The following is a 17,376-nucleotide window of genomic DNA, read 5'->3' as shown; positions in this document are numbered from 1 at the left end:
GCATTTCAGCTCTTTGCAACCGGGGTGAGAGGGAAAAAAGGATGAGTGACAAATACAGAGACACACAGAGAGAGAGTGTGCGAGCGTGTATGATTGTGTGCACGTGTGCACGTGTGTACGTGTGTGCGCATGTGCGCGTGTGTGTGTGTTAACTTGTGAGTAAACACATAGCAAGTTGTTGTTTAGTGTCCTCTCACCATTCTTCCTCTCCCGCAGTGGCAGCATGTTGGGGGCGGGCTGTAGGGAAAGTTCCTGCAGCTCATTGGTCACTGCCTCGCTCTGAGGGCTGGGGGCAGAGCCCGTCGCCGGTCCACTGCCGGGACATGGCTCTACCCCCTTCTGTGGGTCCAGTGTTGCCAGGGTGACAGAGAGACCTGCAGCGCAAAATAAAACACAAAGTAAACAAACAGGAAAGCACAACAGTTTTGTATTAAGAGTCAGATTGATCTCATCTATAAAAAGGCATGGATCCCTGTCTATCCATGTGTCTTTCCACCTCGTGGCTCAGCGTCATGGCCTGTGTGTTACGAGGACCCACACAATGGGTGTGTCAGATGGACACCGCTGATAGATCACAATACGTAGTGAGTCTTTTGCCAATGCCAATAGTTTTTCCATCTATGCTTGCAGCAATTTCATTACAATAGTGTGATAACTAAACCATCAAAGTACTAGACCGCTGCCCGTTAGGTACCAGCCTACTTGAGAAAGATGCAAATAGGGAATGCATGCCCCACCTTGTTATGCAATTCCCGTTATACCCATTTGTCCAGTTGAATACCTGTTGTCTGTCTGTGTCACTTTGTGCAGTGGTAAAATGCAACATTAACAGGCTACTGCTGGGGCGCCCGCTGGCCTAGTGGTCCAGGCGCATGCCACATATAGGCTTTGGCCTGACAGCGCGTTGCGTGTTCGAGTCCCGTTCATGAAGACCTTTGCTGCATGTCTCTCCCTCCCACTTTCCTGTCTGTCTTCACTAATAACTATCAATAAAGGCAAAAGCTAAAACTAAAATATTAAAAGAAAAGAAAACAGGCTACTGCTAGATCAATAATTGTTTTAGCTGCCGACCTTAATAACTTGTTAAAGAGTTAGCAGATCTCCAAAGATGGAGAAAGAACGTGATGATATTGTCACTAGTGGAGGGCCAGAAATCTTCTATACCTCCTGTTCTAACTTGCCAACTCATCTCCTCCCTCACTCCATCTCTGGTTTTATCTCTCTCACCCGCTCTCTCCTTGCAACCCCCCTCCACCATCGCCCCATCTCCTTTCTCTCAATCCTTCCCTTGCTGCTGACACGCCTATCGCTTTCAGGTCAGGAGACACTGAGCGGAACAGAGCGGAGGGTGGGAGAATAAAAAGGGAGAAAGAGAGAGCGCAAGATAGAGAGATCTGGTACCTGAAGGGCTTGAGCACGTTACAACACGCCAAGACAGTCACCATCAAAACATTGAATGTCTTTGTTGCGCAATTATGGAACTCTCAAAAACACACACACACACACACACACACACACACACACACACACACACACACAGAATGCAGGACTGTAGGCTAAAGATTGAAAAAAACCATTGGGGAAAAATGTACATGTTGGTGGTACCAACAACTTTTGCCTGTCTAAGTCAGACTGGTGTTTCCTTTACAGAGTGCCTGTCCATCATGGACAGTGGTTGAGAAACATCCTAGGCTAGCACTCAATATTATGACAGCTTCCGACTGAGTTTTGCCCTTTCCTACAAAAGCAAAATCCGGAATTTAAATTAATCTGCAATCTTCAAGTGTATACCGATTTATTTTTGATTTATTCTTCACAATTCAAAACACATTTCCCTAAAGGCCTTGACCAGCTTCATTTCAGAGATGAACTGGACAGGTCCTGGGCCGGTTTGGACAGCAGGCGGCTAATGGCTGTTTACAAAAGGCAGTGATGTCCTCACGGCTTCTGCTGCAGTGTTTACGAACCTTGCTGCAAATGTGCGTTTTGTGCCTACCGGGGCGCCGGCCACAGTGGCCAGGGGGAAATAAGACGAGTGCCGTCTGACTGCCGTTGGGTGGCTCTCTAGTTATCAAACCTCAGAGTAAGCATTATTCTACATAGATTTACATTTCCACATATTGTAGGTAGCCTTAGCCTATGTGTTCAAATTACCATATCTTATATTCACATGAACCCATTTAGACCTAAGGCCGATTCTAAAAAAGAAAAAAGGCTTCTAAATCCTAACAAGTTTTCTGAAGAACATATGTTTCTATCTCAGTGGTTCAACCTTTTTCATGTCAAGGACCCCTAGAATTATCTGTATAATTATTGACCCCCAATCTGAAAATTCCAGGAACGCCCCCAGAAGCAAAGATTTTAGTTAAAAACGTAGCACGGCACATGCTATGAGCTTGTACATCTGCTATTTTCCAACAGCTTAAGTATACCATAATGCTTAAAACACCAAAATAAAAGGGGTTCCCGTCCAGAATGGGTTAAAACTCTTTCTGTGCCAAAGACGAGAAAATGTTTGTGTTTTCAGTGTTAGTGCACTAGAAGACGCTTGTCGCCACCGTCTGAATGATCTTCGGTTGCTAGGAGACAAATACAACAGGCAGGAACCGGAAGTGCCAAAAACGAAACCTAAGCTTTTTTGACCCCAGGGGTGAACTGGGGACAGGGAGGAACTCCTTGGTCAGCACACTCTATAGTTTGAATTGAGTGAAATCACTGAAGATACCTTTACCTCATGAACCAATGGTCGCTCTTGATTTTGAGATGTGCCTCTGATGAAGACTATATTTTACTTGAAATTACAGACATTATCCAGACCATTATCCTCAAAATCTCAAATGGAACCAAATGGTTTTAATGTGTGTGTAATTTGAGTATGGAAAGCTCTGATTAGGCTATCGTAAATTGCACAATGCAGCCAAAAGAAGAACGTGCACGAACGTATATGTGCGAGCCTCGCATGCATTTTAATGTGCATGTATTGCCTCCACTTATAACGTTCCCACTGAAAACTTTGACAAACAGAAAAGGGACCTAGTGTGGGAAACTATTCAGTCTACACGTTTTGGTTTGCAAAGCATCCCTGGAAGGCGGAGAAACAGTGTAATAAGTAAATAAGCTACACAAAACTGACCGATCATTACATTCATGAACATCAAATCTTTCGGCCTAATATAATGATAGGAGAATAATAATAAACAATCAATCAAGTGATTGTCTACTGCAAATTGTGCACTGCAAACATACTTGTTTATTTAGTCACAGTATCATCAGCATGACATCAGCCCTCAGCCAATCCTCTAGCATCCTCACTAATCTAATTGATAAATAAGCAGGGAGAGCTTTAACTCTGTAGCCAAACCATTTAGCTTCATGGGTTAATTTCAGGATAATTACATTAAAACCTGGACATGATCACACAACAAAACTTCAGACATGAATTGTATCAGCCGAGAGAAGCCTTGCTGAGGGGCACACAGGCATCACCATTCAGAGGGATAGAGAAACAAGGAAATGAAATGAGGTTGCAAAAATGGGAAATAACACAGCAGTGAAATTCCCAGGCACCACAATGCAGTAGTCTGTAAATCAATAACAGAAGGTCACAGTGTTGCAGCATTGTGACACATAACTCTATTCGGTATCGGTGACATGGAAATGTGTAGGTACTAGGTAGTACCGGTAGGTAGCCTACTACACCGCTGTCATAATGCTACATTTTTATGTGCTGGAATTCAGCCAGTCACCTGACAAATGACATTAGTTAAATGTGCTGCCTGTTAGTTGACAAATTTGCTTTGCAGTCAGGCAGCACAGGTGATGCTACTAAGGCCTAAAGAGTAAAGACACAGCATGTGATACGTGCTCTGTCACGGCACAACACATTGCTATCAAATGTCTTTAAACTTAAGTCTTCTGCTGAGGTCCTAAACTACATGATAACTGTATATACAGGCTCAATCTTGTTAAAAAGATTCATGTTGGTCCAGGCACCTAGGCTGGCCTGACAGCGTGTCCCGCCACGGGTTCGAGTCCCAATCCCGATGACCATTGCTGCGTGTCTTCCCCCTCCCCCTTTCCTGTGTAACTACTGTAAAATATATCAATAAAGGCAAAAAGCCACAAAAACCTTCTTTTTTTTCAAAAGGAAAAAAATGAATGTTTTATTAGTCAGCAAGGGCCGTTTCCATGAGAGGAACTAGGCTCCCAACCGATTAAAGTAATCACTGCAATTACAGACCAGCAGGATATCAAGTTCTCAAAAAGTTAATAACCAAAGTAAACCACTGGCTCATTTACACTGGTATGCTTGTTTCATCATCAGTATTTTGTTTCATCCCCCTTGCCTGTAGCGACCATGTCCAACAGTGATAATGTTGAAACATGCAGAGTGCATTGTACTGCTACAATGCACGAGGGAGGGACACTGTGTTCTCTCGTATTCATTCCTCTGTGCACGCCTACACTAGTCTTACAGATAGATTTGCAACACGATCACACAGGTACACACACACACACACACACACACACACACACACACACACACACACACACACTATGTGCTTGCCTGTCTCTCATCAAGGCGGGCTTAAAGGGAAGAATGACTATGTGGAATCATGTACATGTCAAGTGCAGTGAGTTCACACATTGATTTTGTTCATTGGAGCCAATCTATAAAAAGCCCAAGTACTACCCACAAGGATAATGAAAAACAGTAGACAGACTAGCTGCTCCAAAGCAACAAATCTCTTTCCTCCAGACCAGTAATAAAATGAAAAAGTAATAGGATAGGCAATGGCATGATAGTGTGACACGGAGAGAGAGAAACTGAACTGTGAGGCGTGTTGCTTACCTGTTAATAAATCCTTGAGGGGCGTTTTCCCATTTCAGCAGGACAGAGCTGAAAGGATGAGAAATAACAGGGTTTATGCTTTGATTAGGTTGAGACTAGGCCAAATCTTTCACTGCCAGAAGTTGTGGCTCTACCCTGAGGTAGTATGATTAATTAGTCTGTGGCAGGGACATTTCTGTGGAATTAAGAGCATTGATAATTTTTGGACTCGACAAATCGGAGGCCTTGTCACAGATGTCACGGGGCAGCTGCCTTTACAGCTGTCACTGGCCAAAATAGACAGTCTGGCCGGCTATTGTTAGCTAATCTGGGTGGGGAGGGGAACTCAACAACTCACCCGTGTTGTGAAAACGCAAACTAAAAGTGGGAATCTTCAATACAAACAACCAAGACTATCGCCTAAAAATGCATTCGATGCTTCTGGTATAAGCTCAGCGCTTGCTAGATCTGAAAGCAGGAGCACACATCTCGTAGCACTCAGCCAGTTAGCAAGCTTGCTATGCTGCTAACCAGCAATGCTACCTGAATACCAACAGTGCCTGTCTGTCACGCCGCGGACTTTTGTTGGTGATTTTATTCTTTTTCAGGTTTGACGCCGTAAATCCAACACAGGAAAGGCCTATATCTCTTTCGCGCAACGATGCGATATATTATAATATCAATGCATGGCATGCTTACTTATCATGGTTATGATGGTGGTGTTGTTGTTGTTAACGAGGATACTGATGGTAGCAGCGTCACGCCAGCCACAAACATGTATGTAGTGCACCACTTCCGAATCACAAAGGAAACTTTGACCGGAAATCCCTCCTCCGCTTCAAAAACAAGTGAACTTGTTTTTTTCCCCCTTTCACAGTTTATGTGAGGTTCCTCCGCGGTGGAAAGGCTGGTGATACGTTCGTACTATTTTACCACTAAGTGATCAGTATTTTATTTATCATAATAGTTCTCGTAATGTCTAGGAATTTACTGACTGTCGAAGAATATTGTTTATTTTACTATTAAACTTTTAAAGTCACATGTAAGTGATTTATTTTTTTTGTTTTGTTTTTACAATATTTAGAACCCCCCCAATTGAAAGTGTCTTTTTCAACATTTCAACACCTCCGTGATTTCAACAGGCAGATGTGTAAATTGTGCCTAAAAAGCGTGTTCAAGGCCAAAATGTACCCTATACTCGCATATATACCGTAAACACTAAACACTATCTTCCTTAGCAACCCCAATAATAACAACTACCTTTTTGCAGCGTCTCTGCTTCCATCTGCTGGTGAAATGTGCACAACGCAATGGTCTGAAGTTATGGTTTTGAGGGCGTGCTTCCATTGTGGTCATATTTCAATTTATCAAGAAATCAATGCACACCATCTTGCCAGCAAGGTGCTACCCTTAGGTGCTACCGAGGTGCTTGATTTTGATTGATTGAAATATTTACAGTTTGCAGAATTACAGTACATTTCAAGCACAAACTCAATACAAAGACTATAAACTGTGAGTGGACGACCCAATTAAGCATTACACTTGTTTACAAGAGGGTCCACCATGTTCAATTCATCAAAACATTTAGAGACGTACAAATAGACACTTCTATATAGTCAAAGAACAGAACAGGAATTCATCATAAAAAAGAAACCTATACAGTGAAGGGAAAAAAGGGGGGGGGGGGGGGTGGCCCGGTGGGGGGGATTCAGATTTTACGGGGGCCAGTTTCGAATTGCAGCCGTCCGTAGGTGCCCTTTGAGAGTGGTTTTGAAGGAGTCAAGGGATTTGCATGTCTTAATGACTGTTGGTAGGGCGTTCCACATTTTGTTGGCATATAGGAGCGAAAATAATTTAGTCCCTTGTTTGTGCCGAATCTGGGTTGTACATGGTTCGTTGCACTCCCACTGGTGTTGTGGGTGTGGACTTCGTTAACATTAAGGAAGTATCTAGACAGGTACATGGGTATCTTGGTGGTGTATCGAATCTTGTGGACCAGACCCATTGCAAGATGCTGTAGGCTACTCTGTCGTCAACCTTAAGCCATTCCAGCCTGTCAAAGTGGGCAGGAGTGAGGTGGGTTCGGGGAGTGAAGCCAAGTAGGAGCCTGACCAGTTTGTCAAGCCACACAGCAATTCTGACAGACGTCAACCCAACTTTGCAGAACATGGGCTCAGCAACAAGAACCCAATGAATATGCTACAGTCCTATCCTGATTCTAGTTTCTGGTAGATGTGAGAGCCTCCGTGAAGTTAGCAACTTCACAGAGCTGATGTGCCTGGGTGTCATACTTTGGTATTTTCAAATTCTTTCAAAGTCTTTGCAGTCTTCTATAGTGTATAGTAGATGTGAGACAGTGTCAGATTTATTTTCAAAGTATATCCACAGTCTTCCTGGTGTATGGTAGATGTGAGACAGTGTCAGTCCTTATCTTTTCAAAGTCTTCTTGTGAATGGCGAGATGGAATATGGGCGACGGTACTACCTAGTACCTACCCTTCTTGTTCAAATAGTTAAGCACCGTAAGCTCATGACTCCAAGACATCGACATCATAGTACACTAACCAAGCTGATATGAAACACCATACAATATTACATATTCTTTTGCTTCTTTATCATGAGAAAGCTTGGAAATTATGGGTAATCTCAATATAAAAACAAAATGCAGTACAAACTTCAAAAGCCAGCTATGAAATATAGTCTCTGCTAAATAGAATAAAAACCAACATGCGATACTAATGATGAGGCAAGGTGCTCTAGTGTCACAGTGTGGGGGAGGACATAATTCAATACCTTTCATGAACATCTCAGTTTGCATTCCCAAGGCAACGTAATCCATTTTACATAATATCTCCATCTATTTTTGTCCTGGTTTTCTTTCAGCTAGTATCCCAATTATAATGATTTAGAAACACCTTTCTGAGAACTCTAGATGTGAGGACCTCTTCATTCCAATAAAGACTAGTGTCTCAAACATGTCTGAGATTTAGAAAAGTTTTATGCCTTAAAGAACAACTGTTAACCGTACTGCCTTCATGCAGACCTGGGTATATATGTCAGTGACATAGTGGATTAGACTATTATGAATGTTACCAACGAAATTGTCAATGTGGGGTTTTGAAATGACACAAATGTACACCCCCTGACACCAGGCAAGAAGTTTCATTCTTCTGTCACTTTGATGGAAGAAATCCAGTTTTAAGATTGGTTATATAGATGTATATTGTGAACCCCCAGTCAAAAAACACTTTTTTTAAATAGACACTCGTGCTTTCCAAGGTGTGATTTGGGGTCCTAAGGATGAATACAAAATGAATATCAACATCTTTAAACCAAAGGGGTAACTACTGTATTAAATTCAAATAATTGAGAACCTGTGGCCTGTGAAAAGCCTAGTGACAGAGGTCAGTTCAAACCAATATTAAATCCCCCAGATGGCGCCCTTTAACCACTTCTACACTATTAGTAGCCAGTCCACTTCTGGACATAAAATAACTGAATGGGTATAGTTTGTAAATACATCAAAGATGCTACTGAATGAAGCCTTGGCCTGGAAGAGAGGTCATCAGGTGGTCTCCAACCTTGTGTTTCAACCATCAACCACTACACTCTCCAGTTGGCAGATCAGCAGTGATTATTATTATTCAAGTATTTTTATTGAGGTTTTTTGAACATAAGACAGGACAGACAACAGATACAAGACAGATACAGGACAAACAACACCAGTACTCAACATTCATGTAAAAAAATATACATGTCTGAAATACAGTGTAAAACAAAACCCTCCAAATTGTACATTTATGGCAGATCAGCAGTGATTGGCCAAGTCACTGCCCCTCTCCTCCAGGCGCAGCTATAGAGAATCCGCAGAGGGGTGCCCCAGGCGCAGCCATCACCGAGGTGCAACCAGCACCAGCTATAGTATTGCCTACACCCGGCCAACAGGGAAGTCCGTGTTCTGCCGGCCAGGTGCAGAAAACCAAGGCTGACCACACCCCATGCAGCGACCGCTGCGCCCAGGGCACCCCCCTGCGGGCCCGCCCACTGTGATTTCTCTCATGCCAGAACCAACAGGAGGCTCTCTCTGCTCTGAGACTGAGAGGTCTCTAGGACTTTGGTTTGCCTCCTGCCTTTGGTCCTCCTACGTCTCACCAGACTGTGCGTCTGTGCAGTGTGCAGTGTGCGTCCATCCTTGTCCACACTTGGCCGTTCTGTAGCTTGCTTGGTGCCCTCTTGCGAGTGCTGCAACATGGGTTGCTGGCCCCTGTTACCCGCCAGTCTTTCCTGGAGGTCAGCTGTCTCTCCAGCGTCATCGACCTTCCTCGGTTGCCATCCAGACTTTCCTGGAAGTCACTGGTTGCCCAGGGAGTTCAGTTTGTAAATACATCAAAGATGCGATTATAATCCATTTCTAATGGCTGTAGCCTTGGCCTGGAAGAGAGGTCATCAGGTGGTCTCCAACCTTAGAGTGTTTCAACCATCAAAGACTACACTCTCCTCCTATTATTAAAAGTAAATAATATTTATGTATGACCTTATGAATGCCAGTTGTAAAGCTGCATATAAGTTAAATTTAATCATTTTAGGGGCAAGGCCATTTGATCTTTAGTGTACAAAAGGCCAACTGCCAGGGCAGGAAGGCCATCAAATAAAACAATTAAGTGGACAAAAATAATGAATGTACCGGTAATTATTATTTTTATAGTTAAATAAATAAATGCAGTTTATTTCACAAAATAATTTATTGGTATTTACAACTTATACTTATAACCAATATTTCAGTCAAAAGTTCACATATGCTCAGCCCATGGACTAAGCAGAGTCACTGGACTCATTTGAAGGTGGAGAATTAGGGGGAGTTGAGAATTCTGATTCTCAACAAAAAACAGAAAAGACAGAGGCAGTGTTAGCCTGGCTAATAAGCCAGACTCAAATCACACTGTCGTGTGGCAATTTGTTTTTGCCAACGGCTGATTCGGTCTGGCTTATTAGCCAGGCTAGGGCAGTGTGGGCAGGGCATTACTTTGGCCTCAGGACATGTGTTTTGAGGGGCAGAGGGCCAAATCTAGGGGCCAGCAGCATGGGTTTCTTGGCCTCCATGACATTCCTGCCCTGAAAATGAGTGATGTTAACACATTAGCAATAACTGCCTCTCCACCAAAAGACAACTGAAAAAACACAAAACTCAAAGTAAGTGAATGTTTCTTACAGTGGCTCACAGGGTGGCAGTAGCTCAGGGGTAGAGTGGCCGGTAGAACAGCCGGATGGTTCTCAGTTTGACTCCTCCAGAGTTAGTGGTGAAGTGTTCTTGAGCAAGACTCTGAACCTGTAATTGCTCCTGATGTGTGTGCAGGTTGGTGCCTTGCATGGTTTCCTAGCTCCGCCATCAGTGTATGAATGGGTTAATGTAATGCACAATCTATGTAAAGCACTTTGGATAAAAGCGAAGCAAAGGGTAAAAAGGACTCCCCTGCTGGCAGGTATGGGATAAATGGTCACTTAAATGGAATGCAAAGAAAACAATTTAGTCACATTAATTTAGTAACATGAATCGCATTCGTACAGTAGAATTTAATAACACACAGGAACAAATAATCAACATACTGTATAGTTAGTATAACTAATGGAAATGCATAGTAAATCTATAGCATTTATGAAAAAAAAGTAGGTTATAAGAAGTGATAACATGAATGAAGAAATATTGCTGTGGGAGGTACGTATATATTATACTATAGTATATTTTAGGGGTCCCTGTGTTTAATTTAATTAAATGTGGCAAACAGAATAGAGAGAAGAGACAGATATATTTGCATGGGGCCCCTTTCACTACTTCTTCAAACCCACGTTTCCTTGTGAAAAAGCAGAGGCAATGAATTGCATGGATCAAGAACATGACAAACTGAGACAACACGCATGACGCTCCTGGTGGTATAATTGTATTTGACCCGGTGGACATCACTATTCACAACCAGCAATTACTCATCTGCAGTGCACACAGCATGCTAATTATAGAGAGACACTGTTACATAAGTACGACTGTTAAAAGCTGCTGAAACCATGCATTTATGTGTCAAGTAAAAAAGATAACTTTTTTTCTTCTTTTGAAAACAGTATTTGTTGGAGAAAACATTTATTATATTTAAGGTGACAGCATTTACTTCATTATCACACACTGCATTCTCCATTTGAAAGTTCTTGACTTTGATGTGTACAGAATCTTCATCACAAAAATCATTAAAGAAATGTCCATGCATGTACAGAATCTCAGATTTTTCTTTCTTTCTTTTTTCACATTTATAACAACCAAGGTCGACCAAGGTGTACAAGGTCAAAGTTAAAAACAAATTAAAACAAGAAGAAGTAAATTAAGCAAACAAATATAATGTAAAATGATATAATAATAGTATAAAAGAGGACTAAACACTGTCTTTCAAAAGTATACAATAAGGGCCAGGGGTTTATACAGTCAAACAGCATTAAGGAGGAGAAAACAAATTCTGAGCGGTGTTCCACAGCCTGCATCTTGTTGGAAATTTGCACCCAATGAGTTCTCGAGATTACTAGGGAAATTAAGAATTATGGCAGTGCACTATATTGCAGGGATAAACATTTCATGGAGAAACTTTGAATTTGTTAGAAACATGGGAAAAACAAGAACGTTGGCAGGTATACAGTATGGAATATTACAAACCATCATCTCTGACAAAATAATAGCTCATGGGCTGCAGTACATTATTCCGGCTCATTCAGGTATGCTTTTCCTTTTTAGGCGCTGAGTTTTAAAGCCTGTTCATATAGGAATCATGTACACAGCACCTTCAAGCACTACTACTAGTAAGACGCCCTGATGGCGAGAAGCATTGCACTGAAACAACAGAGCTTCTTAATACGGCACAGTTGAGAAGCAGGAGTTGCTGGCCGGCTCCATATATGCAGATCTAGTATGTCAAAACATGTATGGCTATCCAGGGTTTGATGAGGCCAGTGTCATGATCTTCATATATGGAGATCCAGGTGATGATATTCAGCTCCACATATAGAGACTTGGTTCATTTGTGTGACTCGCGTCGCGTGGCCATATATTGACATTCCCATATATGGGCTTAATATTGACGTTTTCAGGCCTGAAACAACAGAACTTCTTAATACGGCACAGTTGAGAAGCACAAGTTCAACTATTAATCTGGTGTCAGTGAGGTCAGATGTAGATTTGCTGGCTACCGGTATTTGCTATTGAGGGCACCACAAATATGAAAGTTGTACGTCGCATAAGTGCCATTTCCCCCGTAGATTTTCTGGTGCTGGCAGCTGCAACCGACAACTTACAGTACACAGCCCTGACTAGGCAACCCTGCATGGCAGAGATGTGTAGTATATATACCCCTTTGTAGTTGCTGCTATTCTCTATTATGTCTTTATTACTGTTTATTATGTAACAATAAAGAGTTTAAATCTTGAATCTTAAGTTCTGAGTGACATTCAAGAGGGAAAAAGACACATCTGTTACTAAACTAAACAGAAACAGAAGTCTAGTAGCATGCTTGTGATGCCATAGGCTTACTACTTTATCAAAGATATTGTAGGCCCACACAAATGTTACAGTAAGTCACTGTTGAAGTACAAGTCATCTACTTATTATAGCATCTCATATTATTGTGTGTATGTATCTTCTTCTTCATCACATATGTATATACCCAGCATCACCGTTCATTCATTGGTACAGTGAGTGTGCCAGGTGCTGTTGGAGTTTCAGTGTTCCTGTGTTTCAGAGGCAACATATATGTATGATACTGTTTTGATATGTGACCTTTCTCTCATGACAGGCAAGCAGTCTAACCACTTCACCACTCAAATCCTGTAAAATGGAACCATGAGGGTCCATTTCTTGTAACTCTGAAAACCATGAGGGTCCATTTCTCAACTCACAAGACATTTTGGTGTACGTTATTAACATTGTTACAAAATGGAACTCTCTGCTAACCTTTCTGTATATTGTATTGAATGACATGGGTGGGGACTGGGAAAGTAGTAGAAATTGGAGAAAGATGATATACCATTTCAAAATTTCCACAACTCAACACAAATGCATGCTACCATACATGCACCTAGAGATGTACAGAAACATAGATGTGCACACACCGCATCCACACGCATCCACACGCACACACACACACACACACACACACACACACACACACGCTTTGGTATATTGAAGAGCACCAAAAGGTGGCCTCACTGGACTTCATGATAGTTACTTAGCTCTGCCTCTGCTCCCTGTTCTGATTGGTCGATATTTGCCCCTAACGTGGACAGAGGTGCGAGGTCATCGCTGCATGCAGCTTTAATTACTTGCGCAAGCAGAGCGTGCAAGTAATAGTTTCGCCCGGGACTAGTATGCACTGTCCCAGCCAACCCGCCACTTTTGATGCGTATGAACCGTCCCAGCAAATTGTGCCTGATTTGCTGGGACCAGATTACATGGTGTGTATATGTATAACTAGCTCTCAATGATGACGTAAGAAATATGTGGATTAAAGGACCCAATGCCAGAGTGTAATTGGTTTTCGATGGTGACGTAATGACGATATGTTTTAGTGTTGGGAGGATTAAAGGTACAGTAATGCTCCTGTGTATACATGTAATCTGGCACCACTGCCGTATCAGGCACAATTTGCTGGGACGGTGCATACGCATCAAAAGTGATAGTTTATAACGGTCGAAAGTACTTGTGCGCTCTGCTTGCACACTAGTTGGCCATTTATGGCCTACTAGTGTGCAACAAGCAAGTATGCACTCGACAGAGTGCAGTTCTAGTTATTATTACATTTATTTTTCATTATATTAAATGATTATACATTTTTTACCAATTGTTCTGCAATTGTGCATAATTATGCTCATGATTACTTTGCCCTTTTCCTGGCTTGAGCCACTATACTCAAAATGGTCAGGCTAATTAATGTTGTATTTTATCTCATCTCATTTTCTGTAATCGCTGCTCTCAGCTAAGAAGGGTGGTGTTGTGATTGGCCATCACAGATTGCAAGATTTATATTCTATCCTGTGTCATTCGGGGAATATAGAGCGTCGCAGTCCCGCACCCTTTCAGAACGTCGAGTGGCCCACGAAATGATTCTCCATAAATTTTCTCCATAGGCTTTTCAAAAAGTATTTATTTAAAGACGGTTACGCCGCGGACAAAGCCAACTCGGATCGTGACAAATCATGACAATAATTACAATGTTTTGGGCCAATCAAATAATTAGTAAGAAGAAAAACAAAACAAATAGTGTTCCTGCCTTTATTTTCTTCTTTCAAATTATTTGATCGGCACAAAATATTGTGTTTGTTGTCATGATTTGTCACGATCCGAGTTGGCTTTGTCCGCGGCGTAACTGTCTTTATATAAATACTTTTTGAAAAGCCTATGGAGAAAATTAATGGAGAATCATTTCCTGGGCCACTCGTCGTTCTGAAAGGGGGCGGGACTGCGACGCTCTATTACTATATATAGTCAATCTCAGGTAATTGTTGTAGAATGATTAAATAATCTTCCAAAAATGAACTTTGTGTGAACTTTGTGCGTTTGTTGCGCCCTCCCTATTGGCATAAGTGAAAGCGCTTTTGGACGTGCACTCAACATGCAATGCCAACCTTGGGATGCTAAATACTTTATTCTATACTGTCTGTAGCAGCATGCTTGTATCCATGGATCTTGTCCATCTGCCTGTACTTGTTATAGCCTGACTAGAATTCTGTCTGCCCCATCCACAGATCTTTGCATTGGAAGTCATTGGTCTCTCGCCCCACCCACATGTCCCACAGAACAATCAGAATCTGTCATTCATCCAACATTCAGTATTTCAGTTTAGACATACTGTACGCCTGACTGACCATGGGCTCTTTGAATGTATTTTTCTCATAGCCTGTATCTGCTTAAGCTTAAAAAAAAAAAAATCCTTGGCGCCTAGGTGTATGAGACACGCCCTTTCATATGATGATGATGATAGCCAGACGGAGAAGCGAAGTGGAAAAGTACAGAAAAATACTGAACAAGCGCCTCTGTCTGGATTCCAGGTACCTGTGCCTTCTGCTGTGTTCATGTATTCGGTGTGTTCATAAAAAATAATTGGGTTTAAGTCCTCAGTTCCTGCCTGCTTCTTCCTGTGTTTGAGTCCAGCTTCAAAACCCTGAAACATATCAACAGACAGCTAGCACGATTACATCATACAGAAGAGGTGGGTAATTAGTAACAGGGATGACAGGGTGTGAGCTGACAAAGGTTGGCACCATATGGCTCTGACAAATGGGTCAGTAGCAACCAGTCAAACTGCCACTACACCACATTAGCACCCTAATGTTGCCTTGTCAACCGTATCCTCCTCCCACAGCACTTTTAAAGCTGCTAGACCTTTAATTAAGTAAAAATGCAAGGGAAACAGATTGAAACTGTTAGGGAATGCTCATATTATGTACTATTTCTTGTGAATGTTACTTGCAATGATGATTATAAAACATTGCTTTCTTATTTTGTGACTTAACCACTCTCTCAGAGGAGAAGTGGACGTTTGTGTCCGGACAACAGCAGTTGTCAAATATACTTTGTAGCTGGCTTAGAGGTGCTAGGAGGGCCTGTGTGTCGTATTCTCTCCAGACATCTTCTCACCTCAAGCCAAGGTCAGGCAAATACCTTCGTTATCAAGTCCTGAACAAACCAGTATTAGCCAGCACTGTTGCTGTCCTATTCTCTAATTCTGCCATGTTCAGGACCCACCCTTTTTCTGAGAATGTGCATTCATATAGGCAAGTCAAAGTCCATTATATTGCAGTCGCAGTATCATCATTTTTGTTACTAATCTTACTGGGAATAAATTGCCACAGACACGACTATTTCTCAATTATTTTATTCTCTCACCATCTGCATAAAGATTGCCTAATCAAAACATATAATTATTGTGGATTAGGAATATGTACACCTACACACAACATAATCAGATCAAGAACTGAGCCTTGCAGGAGACGATATTTGATGCTGGAATAATGAAACATGAACTTACTGAATATCACATTTCTGTCGTAATAGACTAGAATTTCGTGCGCGCTACGCGCGCACTCATCCCAGAGCGACTTTGCCACGCACTATGGGAAGAAATAAATGGCGGGAGTTGACTCCACATGTAGTAACGAATGGGTTATTGGAAATGTACCATTGTTTTGTCCTGAATATTTCCACAGCCTAAGTACTAAAGGATTGTGACTGTGGGACAGACATACAGTCTGACATACAATAGGCTACACGTGTGCACAGTGAATAAACAATGACCTATATGCCCAGAGTTCTTAAATTAACATAGTTGGATTTTAACAGAAAGACAATGCCATAAATCAGTCAAAGTAAGTGACAGACTCAACAGTAGCACACAGCATGCAAGGCAGCGATGCATGCATGCAAACATGTTTGTCCAGCTGAGATTTAGTGTCTCCATCTCTCTGTGGAAGAGGTTGCACATGACCTGTACGGCCACACTGAGGCGCTCCAACACAAACACAGACACAAAACAACACCACGCTGTTTGTCCAGTTGACCCAAATCAACACCAATACCTAGCCTGTTTGTCCAAAACACAGTATCTGCTGGCCACGTGTCTACTTCGCCACAACCTAATGTTAGTAACAAATGTAGGGGAGAGCCGCCAAGGTTGTAACGCTTCACGGTTGTAACATGGACGTTATATCTTGATTGGTCAACGCCACCATGACGCCATCGCGTCAGTATGTGTACAGCAACGTACTCTACGTGGCCAGGAGTTTGAAGTTTGAAGTGTTTACCTTCAAAATGCGTCTAATTTTACACCTGGAGTATATGTGTGGTACAATTTTTGTCTTTGGTGTTGGTGAATAAAAATCCACATGGATGTGTTCATGCTTATGTTCTTCATTAGTTTGCATCGTGTTTAGACGGAATTCACGTTCATTCTGGTCTGTAAGCAACTGCAAAGAAAACTTGCAAAAGCGGGTCATTTGTAACATGTGTTACAAATGGTCCGCTTCCATTCAATGCCATTATATGTAATATTTACATATTTGACATATTGGCCAATATTATATGTTCTGAAATGGTATTGTATCGTGTAGTGTATTCTGAAATTAGTTTAGGGTTGTATAACGTTGTACAACTCAATCAATCAAACGTTTGTTTAATCAATGTATTGCCCCATTGAAAAAAAAGAAATGGCCAAACTGGTACTGGTACACCCGATACTATTTAATATTTCCCTTATGTTTGATACATTTTCTTATCACATCCATGGTATGAAAACAATGCTAAGGAGTTGCTTCAATGAAATGTAATTGCTTTAAGCTGAGAACGATATGTTTAATGGTGTTTTTTAGCGTTGTTACATTTATCATGCATGCCGTTACAATTGATCCGATATGCGCAGCAAATGTAACACTGAAACAGCGTCCACGTTCGGTTGAATAACTCCCGACCTGTTTTATCAAAAAAATAACTTGAAGTGGTTTATGGTAGCTGACATGTGTAGGTCC

The 17,376-nt window shown here is 41.8% G+C and overlaps 1 protein-coding gene across 1 annotated transcript in view; it reads right to left on the bottom strand.

Moving 5' to 3' along the window:
- mrtfab (myocardin related transcription factor Ab) overlaps window positions 1-5,630 on the bottom strand; it is a 52,158-nt gene extending 46,528 nt beyond the window's left edge. The window contains exons 1-3 of the mRNA XM_080789024.1: window positions 5,531-5,630; window positions 4,853-4,900; window positions 198-374 (exon numbers count right to left, since the gene is read on the bottom strand). Of these exons, the coding sequence (XP_080645150.1) occupies window positions 198-225 (28 nt within the window). The 5' untranslated portion in view covers window positions 226-374; window positions 4,853-4,900; window positions 5,531-5,630. The remainder of the gene's footprint in view (window positions 1-197; window positions 375-4,852; window positions 4,901-5,530) is intronic.
- Between the last annotated feature and the right edge of the window lie 11,746 nt (window positions 5,631-17,376).

This window comes from Protomyctophum bolini (assembly GCF_963924005.1).
Source record: "Protomyctophum bolini genome assembly, chromosome: 18".
NCBI classification, from domain to species: domain Eukaryota; kingdom Metazoa; phylum Chordata; class Actinopteri; order Myctophiformes; family Myctophidae; genus Protomyctophum; species Protomyctophum bolini.
Note: the sequence above shows the minus strand (reverse complement) of the source record. Positions and strands in the feature narration are given on the sequence as shown.